The sequence below is a fragment of the Pongo abelii genome, chromosome 2, assembly GCF_028885655.2.
Source record: "Pongo abelii isolate AG06213 chromosome 2, NHGRI_mPonAbe1-v2.0_pri, whole genome shotgun sequence".
NCBI classification, from domain to species: Eukaryota; Metazoa; Chordata; class Mammalia; order Primates; family Hominidae; genus Pongo; species Pongo abelii.
Window position 1 is genome coordinate 8,970,077 of NC_085928.1, and position 24,984 is coordinate 8,995,060.

Consider the following 24,984-nt stretch of genomic DNA (forward strand, 5'->3'; position numbering starts at 1 on the left):
AGGGAGGTCCCTAGCCCCATGAAGCAGGAACTTTTGATAACAGTTTCTCAGGGTTTTTTGTTGCTGATTGTCTGGAAGTTAGGTAAGCTACAGCTTGAGTAAGGGGCTTTTATTCTTTTTCTCTAGACCACATCAAAACAGGAAACCAGCCAGCCTGCTTGTCTCAAAATGTTTTGTTTTCTCCATTTAAAATTATACCCTTATAACTATCTACCCAATATTCTGATGTGACAAAAATTAAGTTATTTTAATCCGTTTTTTCCAAGAGTTAACCCTTCCCCCATTGCATTTTCTTTCTTCTTCACCACAAGTAAACGCTCCTGAAGAGATGCCTTACATAAACAGTATCATCCTGTACAGCTTTCTGCAACTTGTCTTTTTTCATTCCCAAAAGTTAACAGTTATATAATATTTCATTGCCTTAATAGACTACACTTAGTTTCCCAGATCATTTGAGTTATTTGCAGTTTTTCACTCCCCATGCAAGGCTGCAATGATAACTCTCATTACACCTCTCTCATAATGCCCAGAAATAAGTTTCTCTAGGCCATACACTCAGACTCAGAACTCTGGATTGCTGTATAAGTGTATGTTCAACACTGGGGAGCAGAGTGGCAGTTTCTACTGAAAAGGTTGTACTCATTACTACACTCCTAACATCAACCTGAGGCTGTTCCACTCCCTATATTCTAGCATCCACCAGGTTGCCTACTGCTTGGATACTATTAGGCATTATCATCTTTTTCGCCTGCTTGTGTGGTTTGTTCTTGTTAGTCTGAGAATTTTGTTATTTAGATGTTTAATGTAATCTATTAATCAATCTTCAACATTTTATGATTTGTACTTTCTGTATTTTCAAATGCCAAAGGTGAAAAGTATTCACTATTTTCATTTTTAAAGTTTTCACTTTGTATTTTTTCCACCTTCAGGTCTTGAATCCTCTGGTTCCCCCAAGCTAGAATGTAAAGCCCTGTCCTGGTCCCACTTATTTACCCTACTGGCTGAGCGCAGTGGCTCACGCCTGTAATCCCAGGACTTCGGGAGGCCAAGGTAGGTGGATCACCTGAGGTCGGGAGTTCGAGACCAGCCTGGCCAACATGGTGAAACCTCGTTTCTACTAAAAATAAGTACAAAAAATTAGCCAAGCGTGGTGGCAGGCGCCTGTAATCCCAGCTACTTGGGAGGCTGAGGCAGGACAATTGCCTGAATCGGGGAGGCGGAGGTTGCAGTGAGCTGAGATCAGGCCACTGCACTCCAGCCTGGGTGACAGCAAGACTCCTGTCTCAAAAAAAAAAAAAAAAAAAAAAAAGCCTGGGTGTGGTAGCTCACGCCTGTAATCCCAGCGCTGCGGGAGGCTGAGGCGGCCAGATCATGAGGTGAGGCGATCAAGACCATCCTGGCTAACATGGTGAAACCCCATCTCTACTAAAAATACAAAAAATTAGCTGGGCGTGGTGGCACGCACCTGTAGTCCCAGCTACTCGGGAGGCTGAGGCAGGAGAATTGCTTGAACCCGGGAGGCGGAGGTTGCAGTGAGCCAAGATCACGCCACTGCACTCCAGCCTGGGCGACAGAGACTCCGTCTCATAAATAAATAAATAAATAAATAAATAAATAAATAAATAAATAAAATAAAATATGTACCCTACAACACCCTTCTCCCCATGTATTACCAGAGAGGTGCACCCTGTGCCCTCTGTTCCTGTGATCTGTGTATTACTATACTAATATCACTGTTTAAATTACTACGAACTCACAACATGTTCCCTGGAAATTTGTCATGCATGCCTATTTGATTCCATCTAAGATACTAATCAATTTCCAGATTCTTTCTGAACAGTATAGAGAACTTTAAAAAACAAGAAACACAGCAGTCACTAATCTTTCCCTACACATTAGATTACATAGTTCTGATCTTTGTTTCCTCATATTACTTTGGAAGTTACATACTCATGATTCCAAAAATAGATACAAGTATACTATTGAAGTGTTCTTCCTTCAGACCTATCTACATGAAATCACTTTCTGCCTGGAGTTATCCTTTAGAACTTCTGCCACTAGCCCTTAAACATGTACTCTTTCATTCAGGAGGGTTATTTCAGCAGAGACAGAACACTGTGCTGCCTGTCTCTTTCCCAACATACCCCACTGCCTGCTGGGCTCTGCTGCTACTGCCAAGAGTCACCTGGCAGCCTCAGTGCTGTGCTTGTCAGGTTTTCCTCAGTCTATTTTTAAGACTTTTTTTTTTTTTTTTAATTTCATTATGACTTACACAGAATTCTTTTTATTTATCCTTCCTGGAATTTGGGCTTCTTGAGTCAGTGGATTGGTGCCACACCAATTCTCGAAAATTCTCAGCAAATATCATCTTTGATCTATTATTCTCTCTCTACACCTTCTGAGACTGATTAAAAGTAAGTCCAACCTTCTCACTTTCACTTATCTCTTTCATATTTCCTGCCATTTTTCTTTCATTCTTCCAGACCTTTTCTGGTGTGGCCAATCTGCTATGCTTTAGCAGCATTCTCTGAATTTCCAAATTTCATTGATTGTGCTTCATTTTCTCCCCCCATCAATGTCAACTGTTTCGTTTCTTCCCTGCAGATAAAAGATTATCTTATCTTTAACCAAAGCCCCTTTAGTGAGGTATGGCTGACATACGAAGGCTGCACACATCTAATGATCTAATGCATACAACTCATGAGTTTGGAGAGAAAACCATCATTACAATGTAGGCCACAAACCTACTCATCAAAAGGTTTCCCCCCATCCTTTTATTACTACTTTTTGTGATAAGAACCCTTACAATAAGATCCTCTTAGTAAATTCTTTCAAAAAAATTTTTTGTAGAGATGAAATGTTGTTATTTTGCCCAGGCTAGTCTCGAACTCCTCTCTTGGCCTCCCAAAGCACTAGGATTACAGGCATGAGCCACCGCATCCAGCATGCAAATTTTTAAGTGTACAATACAGTATTGTTAACTACAGGCACCATGCTGTACACATCTCTAGGATTTATTCATCTCATATAACTGAAACTCTGTATCTTCCTTATTTCTTTAAATATAAAAAACACTCTGGAATTACCAGGGAAGTTTCCACTGGTTCTTTCTGTGGTGCCTTGTTTTATTTTGATTATGTTTTACTGCAAGCTGCTAAAAGCCCTCGAAAAACACATGAGGATTCCTCAAGATCAGGATAATGACGCCTTTGTGCAGAGACAATGATTTTCATCTACTTCTAGTATTTGAAACTGGCTGCAAAAGCACAAGGGCTATCCTTTTGCTTCAATCTCTTGGGAACTTGTTATCTTTTTCCACTCTTTCCTCATCTACATGAAATCACTTTCTTCCTGGAGTTATCCTTTAGAACTTCTGCCACTAGCCCTTAAACATGTACTCTTTCATTCAGGAGGGTTATTTCAGCAGAGACAGAACACTGTGCTGCCTGTCTCTTTCCCAACATACCCCACTGCCTGCTGGGCTCTGCTGCTACTGCCAAGAGTCACCTGACAGCCTCAGTGCTGTGCTTGTCAGGTTTTCCTCAGTCTATTTTTAAGACTTTTTTTTTTTTTTTAATTTCATTATGACTCACACAGAATTCTTTTTATTTATCCTTCCTGGAATTTGGGCTTCCTGAGAAGCCCATAGTGCCCTGTGGATCTCCTGATGGGGTTTACTTCAAGAGTGCAGCGCCCCAAGGTCCCAGCTTAGTAGTACAGACAGGAGTGTTATGACAACCCCCGACCCAGCAGGGGCCGAACTCTGATTTCTGAAGTCGCTGGCCCACATGGCTATCAAAACCACAGCTCAGCTGGAGAAGTTCTATTTTCCCTGAGCAAAAGGCAGTCTGAGTCTTGCTGCGACACATGGAGAATCTTCAGATGGGCCTTTACCCCAGCTCCCTGAAGTAATTCTACTCCCTTCTGCCTTCTGTTGAGAATTTGTCAGTCTGTTGTTCCTTTATAAGTCATGTCTTTTTTTTCTATAGTTGCTCTTAAGATTTTGCTTTTCAGTCGTCTACAATTTTAAGTCTTCTTTTAGAAAATTTGCTCAGCTCTTACGGCTTACTGCTTTTTTCAGTTGCATTTAATCTACAGTTTAACTGTTCATTTAGCTTATTTCAATACTATGTTTTCACTTCTTGAAGTTCTAAGTTTTCCATATCCTCATTTTTTTATAGTATCCCTTTCCATTATGGTTTCTATTTCTTTTTAGAACATCTCTAGTCATTGTGAACATCTCCTGTGGCACATTATTTCCTCATGTGGTTATGAACTCATCTTCTCTCCTGCGGTAGAGTACATGTCCCTACAGAGTGGTCTTACCCTTGTTTTTGCCAGGAATGACAGGGATTTATGTTAAATCCTTTGAGACAAAGATTTCTGTACATGTGGAGAGTGGGACTGAGATTCTCCAACAACTGCAGACACAAGCTTTGCCAATTCCTTGGGCCAAGGTTTTCCAGTTCTATTCTCAAGATTGACTTGCTTAAACTGTAGTTACATTTTGAAGATCTCTAGGTGTATGTGTGTAGGTGAGGTAAGGATGAGAGATTCATACTAGCTCTGTCCTAGAAGTGTGAGTCAATTAAGAGTCCTGATCCTCTAGGAGCATGCCATGGCTGGAGGTCAACACGTGCACAAATTTCTACCTTTAACCTACATCATTCACACATTTCAGCAAGCCCCACTATTTGCCAGGTACTTTCTAGGACTACAATGGGATTAGAATTGTATTTGCCTCCAGAAGCATATAGGAAAGAAAAACTGCCATAGAGATAGAAGTTTCAAAAGAACTGAGCTAAAAGTTGGAGACTTCAGGTGGGTATACAGGCCCTGCTGGAAGCAAAGACATATCCACCAACACAAGTCTGTAAGAGCAGCACATGATTTGGAAGGACTGGAAGGAGAAAACTGCCCCTGGAATGACTGGCCCCAGATTTGATGTGCAACTCAAAGATCTAGACAAACGACAGAATAATCTACTCCTATCCCAATAGTTGGGTTTCAAAGTGAGGTTGTACTGACAACCTCAGCTGGCATCATGGACCATGAAGAAAGAGATGAAAATACAGGAGGGAAAATCCTGGGATTCTTTTTTTTTTTTTTTTTTTTTAAATTTAGAGACAGGGTCTCACTCCATCACCCAGGCTGGAGTATAATGGAGCAGTCACAGCTCATTGCAGGCTCGAACTCCTGGACTCAAGGTATCCATCCTTCAGGGGTTTCTTTTCTAGGGATGTAATACATGTATACAAACAAAATGACTCAATGGGGGAAAAAAAGGGAATAATAATTTATAGCCAGAATGCGAAGGCTTTTCAACAAGTCATATGAAAGAATCTGTATCTTATCCTAACTGTTGAAAGGGAAACCCTTGAAAGATTAATAAGCTGATACATAAAAAAAAGATTGGCTCAATAGACACACAACTCTTGAAGTTACATATGAAATAGGAAGTCAAAAAAATAAAGAAAGTTTATGTCTTGCTAATGAGGTGAGACAAAGATGTTTACCTAAAGCACTGGGCAAGGATGTCAAGAGAGGCACAAGACAGAGACCTGCAGGTTGCCAAATTTAGCAAACAACAAAACTAAAAACAACAAAAAACAAGAAAGGATAAATCTGAGTTTTTTTTTTTAAGAAGAAGAAATTTTAGTGTGTCTTAGAAAGTCGTATCTGAGATACACTAGAAGTATACTAAAAAAGTATTCACTATTGATCTGAAATTCAAATTTAACTGAGTATCGGCCAATTATCTACAAATAGGAAAATAAGATTTGAAGAACAGGGAAGGAAAATGTCTACACATGAGGAAAGATTAAGACTAAATGAACTGTCAAGGCCTGGTCAGCACAGCCAAGACATGTGCTTACCTGCATTGTGACTAGCCTGTCATCCACCATCACCTCCTTTGTCAGAAAGTCAGCTCCTATTGTGGCTTTGTACTGATTGCTGAATTTCTTATTCACATACTGGTTCATGAGTGATGTCTTCCCGACTCTGAAAATGGAGAAAAACCAGAAGTATAAGTCAAATAGGAGGGTCCTGAAACTGACATGAATTACTTGAAGCATTTAAAAGAATCTGCCTGACCTGAAGGACAAGAAACTGCCCTCACAGCAAAGGGCAATGCCAGTAGCCTTCCAAGCATTACACTTCTGAAGTTTTGTGTTTTCTATCTGGGTAAAAATACAGGGTACAGATGTGGGGCAGATGTGGAAAAGCTGCTTACATGTTTTGGCACAGCCAGGTCAAATGGTAGAGCCTAGTATTATTTTTTCCATTCTAGAAGGATGCCAGCAAATATACTCCTTTCTAAAAGAAGCTTCACTATTAAGACTGCTCTGCTATTCCAACAGTATCCCTGCTATCTTAGATGTTTCTCCGTTTAGTGGCTGCTATTTAGCTTGATGAAGTAACACCAGGGGGAAGACCTTGGCTTTCAGCAGACATACACCACTCAGACAATTTGCTGCTTTAAAGTTTAAAATCTGAAGCAGAAAAAGCACCAATATATCACCAAAACAAATCTACCTCAAAGAATGCTCCTCCAAATATGTTTTCCAGTAAGAAAACTCAGCAAGAGACAATGTGTGATTTTTGTGTGATGAGGTTAAGGTAACCTAAAGATAATACAAAAACCTTCCCCCATAGCCAGTGATATCACCTTTCTTGGCCACAAAGGAACATGTTCATATTTGTGTTAAAGAACCTGGAGGTACCTAGACAGCCGAAGGCAGTGTTTTCCAACCCAGACCATCTGAGCCAGAATCTACAAGGGGAGAGGTGGCAAAACCTGGAATTAAACAAGGGCTTGGTGAGACTTTTTGCACAAGTTTGGGGAAGGCAGACCTAAAAGCACTATCTTTCCATCCCGACGGGGATGGAGTTGCAGGGTAGGACAGAGAGCACAAATCTAGGCCCTAGCCCACTGGTCTGGGGCTGGGCAAATGCTAGCAAATAAAAGGTTCTTCAAAGGCTGGGCATGGTGGCTCAAGCCTGTAATCCCAGCACTTTGGGAGGTTGAGACGAGTGGATTGCTTGAGCCCAGGAGTTTGAGACCAGCCTCGGCAACATGGTGAAACCCTGTCTCTACAAAAAATACAAAAATTTAACCAGGAGTGGTAGCACATACTAGTGGTCCCAGCTACTCTGGAGGCTGAGGTGGGAGGATAGCTTAAGCCCAGGAGGTTGAGGCTGCAGTGAGCTGTGACTGCACCATTCACTCTAGTCTGGGAAACAGAGCAAGACCCTGTCTCTCACACACATACAAAAAAAGGTTCTTCAGGTGATTCAAATAAGCCAGTCAAGACAGAAAAACCTCTGGCTTTTCAAAGGAAGGGCAGGGGACTTTGGAATAAAGAAGCATACCTGCATTTGCTATTGTTGTTATTTTAAAAAATACATAAGCTTCCAATGAGTCAAAGCTTTCATGGGTCCCTTCAGATGCCAAGTCTGAAAAGCCTACCACAGAATCTTTTTAAGAGTTGGGGTCTTGCTCTGTCACTCGGGCTGCAGTGCAATGGCATGATCATAGCTTGCTACAGCCTCAAACTCCTGGGCTCAAGCCATCCTCTCGCCTCGGCCTCCCCAGCAGCTGGATCTACAGGTACGGCACCTGGCTAAATTTTTTTTGTAGAGACAGGTCTCTAACTCCTGGGCTCAAGCAATCCTCCTCTCAGCCTCTAAAGCTCTGGGATTATGGGCATAAGCCATCTCACCCAACCTACCACAGAATCTTAAGAGCCATGAGAGTTAGCTACATGGTTAGTGGCACATCTAGAATTAGAACCCAGTTCTGCCGTCTCAGGCTCTTTTGCAGATAGATCTGAAGCAGGCACAGCAGCAGGATACTGTATGGTGTACTAAGAACGCACATCTGGGTCGGGCGCAGTGGCTCACGCCTGTAATCCCATCACTTTGGGAGGCCTAGGCGGGCGGATCACGAGGTCAGGAGATCGAGACCATCCTGGCTAACACGGTGAAACCCTGTCTCTACTAAAAATACAAAAAACTAGCCGGGCGTGGTGGCAGGCGCCTGTAGTCCCAGCTACTCGGGAGGCTGAGGCAGGAGAATGGCGTGAATCCGGGAGGTGGAGCTTGCAGTGAGCCGAGATCGCACCACTGCACTCCAGCCTGGGCGACAGAGCGAGACTCTGTCTCAAACAAAACAAAACAAAACAAACAAAAAAAACGCACATCTGCTAGGCCAGATGCCAATGGCAATACATCCACGTAAGGAAGACTCCCCAGCCTGGCCGGCTTGGAGAAAAGGGATTCCATGAAAATGCCTATCCTTAGTTGAGTTCAAATAGCCATCCGTTCCCCATAAAAATCATGCTAAAAACCAGAGAACAAAAGGTTATATAACAAGGGATCATCTAAATTTCTGCCATGGAGGGAAACATGTAAGGCCCTAAGCCTCACTATGAAAGCAGGAAGTGGCAGCACGGACAGTGTGGGCTCCGCAGCAGAGAGGCTTAGCTCTGAGCCAATCTGTTAGCTCAAATTCATGAGAAACTTACCCAGAATCTCCCAGGATGATAACCTTCAGCAACACTTTCTTCCTAGAGGTCATCCTTCAAACTAAAGGGGGAAAAGGAGAAATCACTGTGAGTGTGATGGAAACACCAAGACAAAACACCTCCCTTGCACAAATGTCTGAGCAGCCCCAACAGTGCAGGGCCCTGAACCTTCCTGCTAGTTATCTTCTTTCCACCCAGAGGGCCCTGACAAAGAACAGTATCACTCACCAGAACTCTGGACCCAAGAGCTAGGCAGAACAGCACAGCAGGGCCATCCTGCCCCTGCAAGCTGTTGGAGAGAATGTGTTCTCTCGCTTGGGTGGCGGATCAATTGAATGGATCGGCAATTTGAACTAATGCTCCAACTTACTCAACAGCTTGGTCCTTGCTTCATTCAGGTTGCTGCTTCAGTATCACTTTCTCAAAGAAGTGACCGCTTTATCTAAAGCAGCGTAACCCCTCATTTGCTCTCTATCCCGTTACTCTGCTTGCTTTTTCTTCAGAGCACTTACCACTAATTGACATTTTTATGTACTATATTAATCTGTTCTATCCCTTTTCTAATAATCTCCATGAAGACAGTTTTACTCCCCACTGTATACTCAATGCCAAGTAGAAATGTATTAAATGTTGGGTACCGTCTGAATACTTGACTCTGCAGCTCTAGGGACTACTCTTTTCCAGAAAATCTTTCAGGCAGCCTTGTCTACTCATGACCAGAAGATGTGAAAAATGCCTGATCTCTGCTCAACTGTCTTCCAGGACTTGCCACAGCATGGTCTATCTACTCATCAAGACAGGGCTCCTGCCGTAATTGCCTCTCATTTGCCAGGGTATGACTCAGTGACTTCCAGAAAATGAATGGGACTCAGAAGAACTACTTGTTAGTTTCCTCTTTAACCACCTACCTTTTGAAGGCAAGGCTGACAGCAGTGCCTACAGTGGGAGTGACTTAAGCAGCAGATATGAACCCAGGCCACAGGGATTTCTATTCTGGTTTTGCCGCTTATTAATTTAGCTATATGACCTTGAGCCAGTCATTTAATTTCTCTGCTGGAATAAGGAATACAGAGATGATAGCTCTTATGTCCTAAGAATGCTGTGAAGACTAAATGAATAAAATGCTCAGGACAGTGACTAGAATACAGTAGATGATTAGTAAATACTGGCCACTACCATCTTAAGGTATGCCAAATACAGAGATGAGTAACAGAACACAGAGTCTAGAAGACAGTGAGAGAAGCAGCAGGTTACAGCTTCTAGGCAAGGTAATCCAGCTCTCCCCCTCTTTCCAGATGCTCGGCTGTCAATTGTTCTCTTTCTCAACAGGTGGTATTACACCCAAGACCACTAACTAAAAGGAAATATCAGACCTGACTACTGTCCTAAAGGGCAGGACTTGCTAACAAGGCCTACGCTCTTGAAAGTGACCATCCTCGATGGCTTCAGAGTCTGTTTCTGGCTACAAGAACAGTATGGGAATAAGAGCCAGACTAGAGGATGGTTTGCTAGGCACACACCCCAGGTCCCATGACCTATGCAGAGGGTCAAGCTGTTTCTCTGCCAAAAGCCTCATGCCCATGGCTGGACTGTGAAGACACTGTATCTCAGCCCACCAGCATTCATCTAGAAAGTTCTTACTAGTGCTAGTTATGGGCAGTATAAGATGACTTGGAGTTCTGTCTTCCATCATAATCAGCACTGAGAGGTATACCCCAAACTATCCATTATATGTGGAGCCCCACTATTCCCCTACCTTTCTCCCCAGGGACCGCTTTGACTGGTTAAAGTTTAAATGTCACACTCTAAGGTCTGGTATCACATTTCAAGATAGAGATCAGATGATGATAGTAGGGGCAAGTTTCAAATAGAAAGAAGGTGAGGCCAAGGTGGGCAAATCATGAGGTCAGGAGTTCGAGACCAGCCTGGCCAACATGGTGAAACCCCGTCTCTACTAAAAATAGAAAAGGCTGGGCACGGTGGCTCATGCCTGTAATAACAGCACTTTGGGAGGCCCGAGGCGCGTGGATCACAAGGTCAGGAGTTCAAGACCAGCCTGGCTAACATGATGAAACCCTGTCTCTACTAAAAATACAAAAATTGCTGGGCACAGTGGCTCATGCCTGTAATCCCAGCACTTTGGGAGGCTGAGGTGGGCGGATCATGAGATCCGGAGATCGAGACCAGCCTGGCTAACATGGTGAAACCCCGTCTCTACTAAAAATATGAAAAATTAGCTGGGTGTGGTGGCACGTGCCTGTAGTCCCAGCTACTCAGGAGGCTGAGGCAGGAGAATGGCTTGAACCCGGGAGGTGGAGGTTGCAGTGAGCCGAGATTGCGCCACTGCACTCCCGCCTAGGCGACAGAGCGAGACTCCGTCTCAAAAAAACAAAAAACAAAACAAAATTAGCTGGGCATGGTGGCACGCGCCTGTAATCCCAGCTACTCAGGAGGCTGAGGCAGGAGAATCGTTTGAACCTGAGAGGCGGAGGTTGCAGTGAGCCGAGATCATGCCACTGCACTCCAGCCTGGGTGACAGTGCGAGGCACTGTCTCAAAAAATAAATAAATAAAAATTAGCTCGGTGGGTGCCTGTAATTCCAGCTACTCGGGAGACTGAGGCAGGAAAATCGCTTGAATCCAGGAGTCAGAGGTTGCAGTGAGTGCTGGGGAAGGGAAAAAAAGGCTGGGTGTGGTGGCTCACACCTGTAATGCCAGCACTTTGGGAGGCCGAGGCAGGTGGATCACTTGAGGTCAGCAGTTCAAGACCACCCTGGCCAACATAGTGAAACTCCATCTCTACTAAATACACAAAAAAATAGCTGGGCATGGTGGTGCGCACCTGTAGTCCTAGCTACTCAGGAGGCTGAGGCAGGAGAATCGGTTAAATCCAGGAGGCAGAGGTTGCAGTGAGCCGAGATCACGCCACTGCACTCCAGCCTGGGCGATAGAGCAAGACTCCTTTTCAAAAAGGAAAAAAAAAGAAAAGAGATAAAAAGATGATAAAAGGATCTGCAAAGATATTTGGAGAATATTTATGAAAGTGACTGACTTTGAGAATGGGAAAAGGGATTTGCATAACTTGCTTTGTTAATAGGTTTCACTGGTGTACCAATGTTGTTTAATAATATTAAAAAGAAAAAAAAAACAGGAAATACACTTCAACCTCCACACTCCTACATGACAGAATTCATGTTTGTTTCCTTCCCTTTGAGTCTCTACCCACACGTGTCACAAAGCAGTGACCGTGACGCCACCTTAGGTCTTAATGTCTAATATTCCTCTGAGTGAATTAAGCATTTAAATAGCCATTCCCGCTCTTTATTTAATATAACAAAAATTTGGAAAAAATGCTGTAATCTATGGGATTACTTCCTTGAGATACAGCAACACCTTTGTGAGGGCTGAGGGGTGGGTACATCTTTCTAGATTCTGACTCATAAGACTATCACAGGCTACCTGTGGCACAAGTCCACTGAGAAAGACTGGGACAGACAAAGCTGGCAGGCAGGGCAGTGGCAGGTCATCAGCAGCAGAAGTTCTTGCAAGAGTCCATACAGAAGACGGCTCAGGCACAGGGAGACTGTGCCGACTCAATACCTTGACTTAGAACGCTCAATCTTGGGGGTGCAAGTATCTCTTTTGACAGATCCTTAGGCTCCCCATAAGGACATGCCCAGCAGAGTCACTGTGTTCCATGAAACAAAAGCCTGGGTGGCCCATCAGTCATCCATGGCTCTTTCCCATCCAAATGTAATTTACCAACCAGGGGACATTTTACCATAAGGACCATGCCCAGAAACAAATGTTATGTTCTGCCTTATCTAGCTCCCAGGGAAACAGAGCTAGAAAGTTAAACAAAGGTCAAATTCTCATGCAAGGAAAGGATTTTGTCAACTGTAACTCACAGATTCTGTTTAGGGATGGGATTACTGAGTCCAAAGCGAAGTTTTGGCCAGGCGCGGTGGCTCACACCTATAATTCCAGCACTTTGGGAGGCCGAGGAGGGTGAATCACCTGAGGCCAGGAGTTCGAGACCAGCCTGGCCAACATGGTAAAATCCTGTCTCTACCAAAAATACAAAAAATTAGCTGGTCGTGGTGGTGGGAAACTAATCCCAGCTACCAAAAAGGCTGAAGCAGGAGAATCGCTTGAACTCAGGAGGCGGAGGTTTCAGTGAGCTGAGATCACACCACTGCACTCCAGCCTGGGCAACAAGAGCAAAATAGTCTTAAAAAAAAAAAAAAAAAAGCAAAGTTTTCATGATTTTTGCTAATTCACTTTCCTGAAAGATTTTTCCAATTTATACAACAATCACTATTACAGTGGTTAGCAGGAGTACAGGACCTAAATGAGAAAAATAATTTTACAGAGAAAAAAAGAATCCGAATAAACAGTCTATGGGAGCCTTAATGTAAAGACTTGCATTCATGCATTCTCTCCTATTTAAACAAGTCCAGGGTTGTTGTTGTTTTTGTTTTTTTTGTTTTTTTTTTTTTTTTGAGGTGGGGAGGGGAGGCTGGGGAGCATTTAATTAAACAATTCCGTTTTTATTCATAAAAATAAATAAATACACAAGAAAATGTCCCTTCCCCTAAAACACTAATGACAAGAGACTTGCCTTTACAGTCTTGAAAAGCATGTTATAAAAATACACTATTAACAGTGGGGTGCTGGAATAGGACTAAACCAATCAAGGAAAGAGACACCAGAAATGAACAATTTTGACAAATATGGCATTATAAAATTCAGTGGCAAAAAGATGAACAATTCAATAAATGGTAAGAGCCAGAAAAATTTTGGTGAGAATTAAGATCTCTACATCTCCTCTTCCAAGAGATTCCCAAAGAAGTAAAGATTTAAATGTAAAAATGGTTACACATGAAGCAGAAAGGAATACACACAAATATTAGCAAGTTGTTCCATGTGGTGGGATTACAGATGTTTTTGTTTCCTTATACTTAACCGTGACTCTTAGAGGAGCACATTACCTTTACACTCAAACAGCCACCTCCACTTTGGAGAAAAATGTTAATCTGTTGATTTTTTCAAATCAATTTCCAATGACAAAAATCTCCACTCATCATGTAAGACAAATTACATTTAAATGCAGATTTTCATCTTCACTCAGGGCTTGCTAAGCATTTCAGAGTTGTTGCAAATGGTACTAAACAGCCGATCCTAAGAATTCCACATCTTCTTTTACCAGGACATTGATGGCTTTAAACTGGCAAAAGTTAAAAGGTATATTTTTGTACTTAATGTTCTCCCAGATCAAGAATGGGACACTTGTTTCTAGAAAAGAGCCAGGGGCCAGACGCGGTGGCTCATGCCTGTAATCCCAGCATTTTGGGAGGCTGAGGTAGGTGGATCATGAGGTCAAGAGATTGAGAAATCCATCCTGGCCAACATGGTGAAATCCCATCTATACTAAAAATACAAAAATTAAGCTGCGCATGGTGGCACGTGCTTGTAATCTCAGCTACTTGGGAGGCTGAGGCAGGAGAATCGCTTGAACCTGGGAGGTGGAGGCTGCAGTGAGTCGAGATCACACCACTGCACTCTAGCCTGGGCAACAAGAGTGAAACTCCATCTCAAAAAAAAAAGCCAGGAACAAAACACACTAAATCCAACTTTTGCTACAAGAAGCTGCCCAAGCAGAGTTAGCTTCAAAATGTCCACCAGCAATTTCTGCTTTTGTTACCAATTTCTATTTCCATCTTCATGGATTTCTGAAGACTGAAATTATTTTTTAAAAGCCTATGGCCAGGCATGGTGACTCATGCCTGTAATCCCAGCACTCTGAGAGGCTGAGGCGGGCAGATCACTTGAGGTCAAGAGTTCGAGACCAGCCTGACCAACATGGTAAAAACCCATCTCTACTGAAAATACAAAAATTAGCTGGGTGTGGTGAAATACACCTGTAATAGCTACTCGGGAGGCTGAGGCAGGAGAATCACTTGAACCCGGGAGGCAGAGGTTGCAGCGAGCCAAGATCGCATCACTGTGCTCCAGCCTGGGCAACAGAGCGAAATGAAGTCCAAAAAAAAAAGGCTACAAAGTTTGAAATTTCTAACTGGAAAGTAGTTCTCTAAAGCACCGACCACTTCCTCTCACAGGAGAATCTGCAGCCGGCAGAGTAGAAAGGAAGAAAGAGTTACATAAGATCTCTGAGACCTGGTCCTTCAAGGAAAGCATTTTAGATAACATCCATTAATCCATGTATATATTAATATCCTCTAAAAACTTTCTAGAATAAGGTATATTCATAACACATTTCTTTCCTTCTGCCACCAAACCAGACCTCACCAGTGTGCATTGGAAGAAGCTCCTCAGAGCGAAACTACCAGTATTGGTACCAGTATTTGAACGATGAAACAATTCTTTCTTTCAAGTACAACGTTTCTCATAACAAATCAAAAGCTGGCATCTTCCTTTATTCTCCTGCAGTCATCACCTTCTTCATCTATGCCACAGAAAAGTCAAATGGCCACATAAGCTGACAAAATAAGGAAACACCAGCAGGTAAAAAGATCAAGAAAAATATTGTTCAAGGGCTTGGGTGGGCAGAGGTCGGTGGTCAGAAAGAGGTTAACCAGGAATGCACAGGGGTACCTAGGGGAAGGGCAAAGGACTGCTATGGTGAAAATGAGGACAGCAGGAAAGGGCTAGGAAGTTGGGGGTCAGTTAGCAATTCGAAAGTCTGAATTCTTGCAGGTAGGATAATAGCTCACGTGGAGGTGAAGGCTTTATGGTGTTGCAGGAATTGAAAGCAAAGTATAGTAGTCCCCACTTATCCATGGGAGATAGGCCCCAAGACCTCCAGTGAATGCCTGAAACACAGCAAGAACCAAACTTGTCATCCGTCAGGACACACTGATGATGTTCATGTTTTCCACCTACAAATTTAATGCTTTTTCCATTGTAACTAAGCACTCATCATATACTGTGGCTTTTACCTTTTGCAGCATGAGGTGTCACAGCAAAATTAGCATGATTTTCTTTTTCCTTCTTCACAATTTCAAGGATAGAAAATATGTTCTCACAAATTTTAGCAACCTCGGCATACGATTTTTTCACTTTCCTTATTAAGTCAATAATTTTTACCTTTTCACTTCAAGAGCTTCTCTGTGGCATAACCAAATTGCCAGCATCTTGTGCTTTGGGACCATTATTAAGTCAATTATGAGTTACTTGAACACAAGCATTGCAATATTGATGTGATAACCAAGACAGCTACTAAGTGACTAACGGGCAGGTAGCATCTATGGTGTAGAAACCCTGGACAAAGCGATGATTCACTTCCTGGGTGGGACAGCACAAGCTTTCATCAAGTTAATCCAAACAGCACACAATTTAAAACTTATGGCAGGGTGCAGTGGCTCATGCCTGTAATCCCAGAACTCTGGGAGGCTGAGGCAGGAAGACTACTTAAGGCCAGGAGTTTGAGACCAACCTGGGCAACATGTTGAAACCCAGTCTCTGCAAAATATTTAATACATTACCTGGGCATGGTGGTACACTCCTGTAAGTCCCAGTTAAAGAATAGTATTTCTATAGTTTCCCGTTTAATATTTTCAGACCACGATTGACTGCAGATAAAGAGGATTACTATATCTGCAAAGCCATCAAAACAATGTAAAATGCAGGAGATGAAATTGAACCAGGTGTTTATCACATCCACGGTCAGACAGCAACGAAGTGGCAGAGCTGGAATTACCAGGAGTGTCAGCCCACGTCCTACCATGCCATTTTGCAGTACCAGCTCTCACCCAAAGGAGGATTCTGGCTTGTGAGGGCTGGGACTTTTAACAAGTCTTTTATGGCAATTCAGGCATACACACCAAGTTTGGAAACCATTGATGTGAAGAGTCTACAACTACTGTTCTGATTTACATGTTGTGCCCGATCCAAAACCGTAATGATAGCACTAGATATTTGAACAAATGCTAAAGGTTCAAAAAAGCCATGACAGTTAAACCAATTAATGTTCTATAGTTTGTTAACATTTTAGTTGCTTGGTGTTTCCAAGTTGCCTGTCTGCAACACAGCTGGGTCCTAATCAGAGTTGGCTTTTCTGCTCCCCTGCACTGTTCCCACCCTAACTATGGTATCAAATTGTAGAAAACTCAGGAAGGTACGAAAGAATGAAGACAAAAAGCTACTGACAATTCCATCTCCCAGAAGCAATCACTATTAGTATGAGTATATGTCTTTCTAGTTTTCCTTCAAATGGTTGAGGTTATATACCATGTGTAACTTTGCATCTTGCTTTTTCTATATTAAATATCTTCCCATGTTATTAACATTAAGGTTGCATGATATTCAGCACATGGATAATCTCAAAATTTCCCTTGCTGCTAAGTATGCATTGTTTTCAATTATGATGAGATGAACCTACAAATACACTCTGTCAGCATAATCTGATCAGACTCACAAATGTTTTAATCACTCGGCATTTCTTGGATTAGTAGAACACATTTCATCCATGTGCCTCTCAGTCTACTGATGGTCTTTGCCTACTTTGCCTACTAGAATTGACTTACTGCACATATGATCTAAATATAGCACTGGGAAGGAAGCATCATAGGGATACGGAGTTCGGAAGTAGCAGGCTTCTGAGCAGATTCCAAAGTAACATTCCACACTTTCACCAGCACGGAACATGGATAAATGTCTCTCTCTCCATCTCATTTTCTTCCAAGACTTCATGCTCTGTATATGACCATTAGAGAAGACCCAGCAGTCATCCTGCCCTCAAAACTGATAGACTTCAAGGCTCAGAGTGAAGTAGGCAAGCAATATTTGCTCATAAAGTTTTGGAGAAGGTCATGAGGAGAGACCAGAAAGGCATCGAAAGTCACATAATACTACTGCACTGGGCATCAAGCAGAACAGCAGTGTCTGTTGTAGGCAGACTCTTCTCAACTTCCCAAACTGAGGAATCTAATTAGGGCCTGAATAGTGAAGACCCCCTGAAACAGCAAGACATCACTACCACTTACTGAATGCACTTTGTGCCGGGGACTGTACTACAGACTTTCCTGGGGCAATTTGTTTACTCCTCCAACAAACCAAGCCTATAGGGTTACAATGAGCCTATAGGGAAACAGATGAAGAAAAAGAAGCTCATCAGCAGTCACTTGGTTTCTAAAAATACTCATTCTGGGGAGGGGGTAGGAATAGAAAGACCAGTAGTCTGACAAGGAAGAAGGAAGGGGATGAGTGGATGGCTCTGGCCAAGCCACTTTTGTGGAATAATGAAGTCATTTGGGGGCACTCGGGAAGTAGGCTGTCAGTCTGTTGTTCCATTTAGAATTACCACCTCTAGTAGGAAACTCAGTAGGAAAAGATAGAAGCCTTCGAAAAGAAACATTAAGGATCTAGGGGGGCAGGATAAACACTTTCATTACAATGAAAATATCTAGTGAGAGAAGCACATCAAGGAGCTGACCAAATATCTTAAAGAATTTTTTTTTTTTTTTTTGAGACAGTCTTGCTCTGTCGCCCAGGTTGGAGTACAGTGGCACGATCTCTGTTCACTGCAACTTCCCCCTCCAGGGTTCAGGCAACTCTGTCTCAGCCTCCCGAATAGCTAGGACTACAGGTGCGAGCCACCACGCCTTTTTTTTGTATTTTTAGTAGAGATGGAGTTTCACCATTTTGGCCAGGCTGGTCTCAAACTCCTGAATTCAAGTGATCTGCCTGGCTCAGCCTCCCAAAGTGCTGGGATTACAGGCATAAGCCACTGTGCCCAGCCTAAAAAATTCTTTTAATTTTTTTATTTTCAAGAGACGGGTTTCACTATGTTGTCCAGGTTGGAGTGCAGTGGCTTTTTACAGGTGCAATCCCACTACTGATCAGCATAGGAGAGATGTTTGATCTGCTCCAGTCGCAACCTGGGCCAGTTCACCCTCCTTGGGCAACCTGGTGGTCCCCTGCTTCTGAGGGGTCACTCTACTGATGCCAAAGTTAACGCAGACACCCAATTGGTATAATGCCCTAAAACTCAGAACTCCTGTGGCTCAAGTGACCTCCTGCCTCAGTCTCCTGAGTGGCTGGGACTATAGGTATGCACCACTGTGCCCAGATGCAAAAATTTAATTCTGTTCTCTCTTCTACAGAGTTAGGAAGCTCTACTCCAATATTTGGTAATCCCAGCTACCAGGGAGGCTGAGGCAGGAGACTCACTAGAACCTGGGAGGTAGAAGTTTCAGTGAGCTGGGATTGCATTACTGCACTCTAGCCTGGGTGACAGAGCAAGACTGTCTCCAAAAAAAAAAAAAAAAAAAAAAATCATGCCATGAATAGAACTTTTAAGCCCCAGGACTACTAATCATTGTGTTATTAATCTTACTAGATTATTCAAACATATACCAAGGGCAAAAGTAGATACGAGACTATAAGGAGAAATCATACCAAATGCAGAAAGTAAAATACTACTGTGATCAAGACGTGTTAAGTTTACTTTAAGGGTAATTACCTTAGTTGGGAGAATTAGGGAAGGATTCCTCTGGGAAGAACTGAACCTGGATGTGAAGGGGGAAAAGGGAGCAAACAGTTTTCCTTAAAGAACGCACATGCAAGGCCTTACTTGGAGGGGGATATGAAAATGAGGTGCTTGGGCCTGATCACGCAGGACACAGTGGGCCGTACTAAGGTCCCAAAACCACAGAGTAATGAGAAGCCTGACTTGTGGAGATTTCTAAGCAGCAGTGTTCATCCTGCAGAGCCAGCGCCCTGCCTGCCTGCAGTGGGGAGGGTAGGAGACCCTGCGGTGGACAGTGAGGATGCTGCGCCACCTTCAGGCAAGAGAGGACTGTACTAGACCAGTGTGAAAGCAGAAAGGAATGGGGACAAAGTAAAGGTGGATGGCATCTAGTGATGGATTGGATTGGGATGGGTATGGGAAATGAGGGAAAACGCCAAGGAAGTCACCTGTGTTTATGTCTCATGGGACCAAGAGGATTTCTTAGATCAGGGAAGTCTGAAAAATAGTGAGGTGTTTCTTGGGGAGGAATTGTGTTTAATTTTAGACATGGTAAGTTTGAGGTGACTCTCAACCAAATCTATTTTTAAAGATACAGTGGTATTTAGTTATATTTAAGCTTCACTGTTAACTGAGGGAATACTAGTTTGTGCTAGGATTTTATGGCTGAAGTCTATCTAGACGCCTGTGCTAAACTGGGAATGTTATGTGCATTCACCAGACATGGAGAGCAAAAGAGAAGAGATGGCTGGACCTGCCATCTAGAGGTCTGCTGTCTGGTGGCCCAGATGACATAATCATGGCAAAGTACAGCAAAGGAGACAGCACTACCAGCAGAAATACTGAATGTTTTCAAAGGCAAGACTAAACAGCTGAACGTGCAATGCCTAAAAAGAAGTGTTCAGCATGTTAAAAATAACTGGTCAAAACATTTTACTAGTTATCAATCCCTTAACAAGCTTCAGAGAAGTTCCCAGAAAGCATGCTGGAAAATGTTAAATGACTGGAATGAGTAAGAGCAAGATTGATGGGTCAGGTACAGAGAGCAGCTAAGCATCAGGGGGGTGGTGCAGTAAGTTATCTTGGCAGGCCAATGAGACAGTTAGGATTCAGGAACAAGGCCCAAAGGCATAGATCCACCAAGGCTAGAGGCCTGAGCGGGCACATAAAAGCAGCCAGGTGAGGGAGATATCTAGTCTACCCTTACAGTCCTTCTCCAGAATACACCTCGTTCCCAGCCACCACACGGCTTGTCTCAAGTGGGCTTGCCATTCCTCCCACAGGGTCCCACCTTTCCCCCTAATGTAATGCCCTTTCTGCCCAGGAGCTTGCTCATCTGGAGGGGGCAGGTGAGGTCTAGGCAGTGTTGAGAGCCTGTCTTCCTGGATACCACTCCCTCAAACCCAAGAGCACCTGGGGGCCAGACACCTTTTTAAAAAGCATACTTGAATCATGACTACCTGGGTCTCTGCCTCTCATCCAAGTGGGGGTAGGGCAGGAGGAGGATAGGGCAGGTGGGAGGTGTGTGTTTGTGGGGGGTAGGGGAGACGGGGGATAAATTCTCCTTGAAGGTATTCTCTCCTTCATCCCCAAATTCCTAATCCCAGTAGTGCCTGTGGTGCAAGGGCTTGGTAAACAATAGTGCAGGGACAGTGGACACGCCCAGAGGCCAAGGAAGAGATGATAGAGAATGCCAGCCTGTCTTTGTTTAGATATACATTTTCGGGTCACTGCCTCTGTGAGAGTGCCTTCTTTTAGGCTCCCCTGAGGGCTGCAGATTCTTAGCACAAGACACTCTCTTATTCAAATGAAGACTTTGAGCCTCTTGCCCATTATGACACCTCATATGTACCACTAAGCAAGAAAAGGTAGGCTGACAATTCTGGCCAAGGAGAATTCTCTGAAGCAGCAACAACAATAAGTGCTACCTGGACTCTTACTTAAAACGTATAGACAGTACTTCCTCATGCTTGGTGACCTGTGATCCTTTGGTAATAAACAGTTGAAGAGAGTAAACAAAATCTAGAGAGATTATACAAGACATAAAGAATGCCTGGGCACTTCCCCCACCGCCCCCCCACCCCTATTTCCAGGTTTCAATAAATTCTGCTGACAGCCCTGCATCCTACTAGAGCCTACTATGGACAACAGAGGCATGCTGATGTGTGTCACAAGAAGGGGTGGCTAAGTATCAGAAGGTACAGTCACTTTTGCTGTTACTACTGGTCACAGCAGGCCTTTGTGCCATGAACACAGTGCTGTCCCTTAGAGCCAGCCCATGGAGCTTATGTGGCACTATTAAAGGTGACATCGCATGCTGCTTGTGAGGCTGGGAAAAGGGCACAGGGAGGAAGACAGCAAGCATCTCCACCCATGCGGGCATCAGCCTGGATGGATCATGAGGGAGAATGGTTCTGGCATGTGCAGTGTTTGTGCATTCAGCTAGAGCTCAAATGGCATTTTCTTCCTGAGAATTCAAGATTTACACAACTTGTCTAAGGCTCCATAGCTAGTCATGTGCAAGGTAGCAGGCCAGGTTCTATTTTGTCCCATTCAAAGATGCTTAAGGAACTTGAGATCACAGTCCCCATTGTAGGTAACCAGAAGGAAATGCTCCCAAATTCTCAGGAAGACTGCTAATTATACTGAACACTGGGGAAAGAAAGATGGCTAGTAATTGCCAAAACAAGACAATGGAAAGCCAACCTTCTAGTTTTAGGATCACAACCATGGGTTTTGTTTTTGAGATGGAGTCTCGCTCTGTCACCCAGGCTGGAGTGCAGTAGGGCGATCTTGACTCACTGCAACCTCTGCCTCCCAAGTTCAAGGGATTCTCCTGTTTCAGCCACCTGAGGAGCTGGGATTACAGGCACGTGGCACCGCACCCAACTGATTTTTGTATTTTTGGTAGAGATGGGATTTCACCATGTTGCCCAGGTTGGTCTCGAACTCCTGGCCTCAGCTAATTCAGCGCCTCGGCCTCCCAAAGTGCTGGGATTACAGCAAGCCACAGTGCCCGGCCACAACCATGGGTTTCAATCCCACCTCAGATACATTCAGCTGTGTGAACTGTTTTTTGTTTTTTGAGACAAGGTCTCTCCCTCCTTCCCAGACTGGAGTGCAGTGGAGCATGATCACTGTATCCTCGACCGCCGGGGCTCAAGAGATCCTCCCACCCTTGGCCTCTTGAACAGCTGGGACTATAGGCACACACCACCATGCCCAGCTTTTCTTCTTTGAAAAAATTTTTGGTAGAGATGAGGTCTCTACATTGCCCAGGCTGGTCTCAAACTCCTGGGTTCACGCACTCTTTCCCACCTTGGCCTCCCAAAGTGCTGGGATTACAGGGATGAGCTACCCCATGTGGCAGCTGTGTGAACTTAAATACCCCTCTGCTTCCATGTGAAAAATGAGAATCCTCCACAAATGAGATAATGCACAGAAAGCTCCCAGCATTCCATTTGACCCATGAAATATGGGTGGCTTTGTTATGAGGGCTTTTCTAACTTGAATGAAAAATATGCACTTAATCAACAAGTATTATTCCATCTTCCAAATCTCACTACTGTAATCTCTCACACTAACTTCAAGATTTTTGCTATATCCATGTCAGTGAAGACATGTGTCTAAATGTCCTTGTTATATTTCTAATACAAATTATGCATTCAGCTATATATTACCTAAAACTGCAGTGTGATCTGCATTGGTGTACTGCATCATATGTTAACAAACAGGGCAGTGGAGAGTCATATTTAGCATAAGACCCTTGTCATTTGAGGAAGATATGGAGACCTTTGTGAAGTCCTAATTGGCCAATACCAATTTTTACAAAGGGCAAAAAATGCCCTTTGTTAGAAGAAAAACAAAGCAGCACTGAAACATGGGCACTGGGTCACTAAGTGGCTCACTCCCATATACTAATTTGAATTCTTGCCTCCACTTTTATTGTTTTGCAGTGACCACAAAGGCACATGAGCCCTAAGAACATGGGTTACCACTCATGATCCTATTCACTTCATGCTAAAATATCCTATGCCCTAACAGCCTCTTTCTGGGCCCCACTTAAATCTGATCATGTGTTGCTATTTTTAATTCAGAAGCAGTAGTCACTGACCATGAGCTAGGGGGTAAACACACCAAATCCAGTTCAAACACTTGCTGAGTGCCATGAAGTGTCCATTACTGAGCTAGGTGCTGGGGATGACCACAGACAAAACCGCAAACACTTTCTTACTTCAAAAAGGGGCCATCTCAGTTCTCTATAAGCTGGTAAGTACAAGATTGTGTCCTGTAGCTTTGTAAGTGTTAAACTGGAAACCTCAGTGGCTATATTCAACTAGCTACTTCACAACTCCTTCCTGGACAAGGACATCTACACAATTCTGAAACCGCCTCCATAGAGTTGACAAAAATGGCCTGCTGGTTCTGGATAGAAATATAGTTACAACAAAGCATTAATCAGACCGCACTTTGGCCCCTTTCCTTGTTGCTACAAGTCCGATCTTTTGCATCCCCGCTGTTCCTAGAGATAGGATTTCTAACATCAGGGTCATAAGATTGTGTAAAAATTGATTTGTGTCCCCACTGTTCCTATAGACAGCATCTCTGACATTAGAATCATAAGGCTTTTATTCAAGGATCGCTTAAGATGTATATCAGACCCCATTTCTAGCAACCAGTTTAAGACCCCCATGGAGGAACATGATCAGCACGAGAATACAGCTTCTCTCCCTGTCCCATGACTTCACTCTGCACTCTTTGACCAATCAACAATCTCCACACTTCAGCCCACTGAAAACCCTTAGAAACCCCAGCCCCAAACTCCCTAGGGAAATAGATGTGCAGTTCTCTCCTATCTCCTCATGTGGTGGCCCTATGATTAAACCTCCTTCTCAGCTGGGCACGGTGGCACAACTGTAATCCCAACAATTTGGGAGACCAGGAGTTTTGAGACCAGCCTGGGCAACATAGCAAGACCCCGTCTTTACAAAAAATAAAAAATTAGCCAAGCGTGGTATCGTGCCTAGACCCAGCTACTCAGGAGGCTAAGGCAGGAGAATCTCCTGAACCTAGGAGTTCAAGGCTGCAGTGAACTATGATCTTGCCACTGTACTCCAGTCTGGGTAACAGAGCAAGATCCTGTCTCCAACACACCCCCCGACCTCAACACACACACAGCTCTTTCTCTGCTACAACCCAGTGTCTCAGCATTGCTGCATGCATCAGGTAATGGACCTCTTATGGTTACAATTCTATGTATTTAGAAACGGTGAGGCCAGCTGTAGAACAAAACCAAAGCACCTGAAACTCAGCCACAATGAATCTCTTTTTTTTTTTGAGACAGAGTCTTACTCTGTTACCCAGGCTGGAGTGCAGTGGCGTGATCTTGGCTCACTGCAACCTTTGCCTCCCAGGCTCAAGCGATTCTTCAGCCTCCTGAGTAGCTGGGATTACAGATGCCCACCACCACGTCTGGCAAATTTTTGTATTTTTAGTAGAGACAGGGTTTCACCATGTTGGCCAGGCTGGTCTCGAACTCCTGACCTCAGGTAATCTGCCCGCCTCAGCCTCCCAACGTGCTGGGATTATAGGCATGAGCCGCCGTGCCCAGCCCCACAATGAATCTTTAAAAGTCATTTTATTTCAGCTCTATATTAGTCGATATACTTGGTCCACAACACTGAAACATCACCTGGTTTCTGCCCAAACACTTTCAATAATGATTAACTTCCTCCTATACAGTGTTCCATCTTCAAACTATTCTGGCTGCAAAATCATGCAGTGAACTAGATTCTGTCTCTGCGTAGTTCTTCTCCCTGCCTTGTTCTGTGAGGCAGCAAAGTACCAATCTAATCCTTTTCCCATATGATATCCCTCATTATTTGGAGACACCCAGTCTCTCGATCACCAAAACTGCACATCTCTGGTTCACTCAACTCTTCTGCGAGCAACATGGCTTCTAGATGCC

General features: G+C 43.6%; 1 protein-coding gene across 1 annotated transcript in view; it reads right to left on the reverse strand.

Moving 5' to 3' along the window:
• RAB7A (RAB7A, member RAS oncogene family) overlaps positions 1-24,984 on the reverse strand; it is an 85,537-nt gene that overhangs the window by 10,551 nt on the left and 50,002 nt on the right. Inside the window, 2 exon segments of the mRNA NM_001133944.1 lie at positions 5,877-6,003; positions 8,529-8,589. Coding sequence (NP_001127416.1) covers positions 5,877-6,003; positions 8,529-8,581 — 180 coding nt within the window. The 5' untranslated portion in view covers positions 8,582-8,589.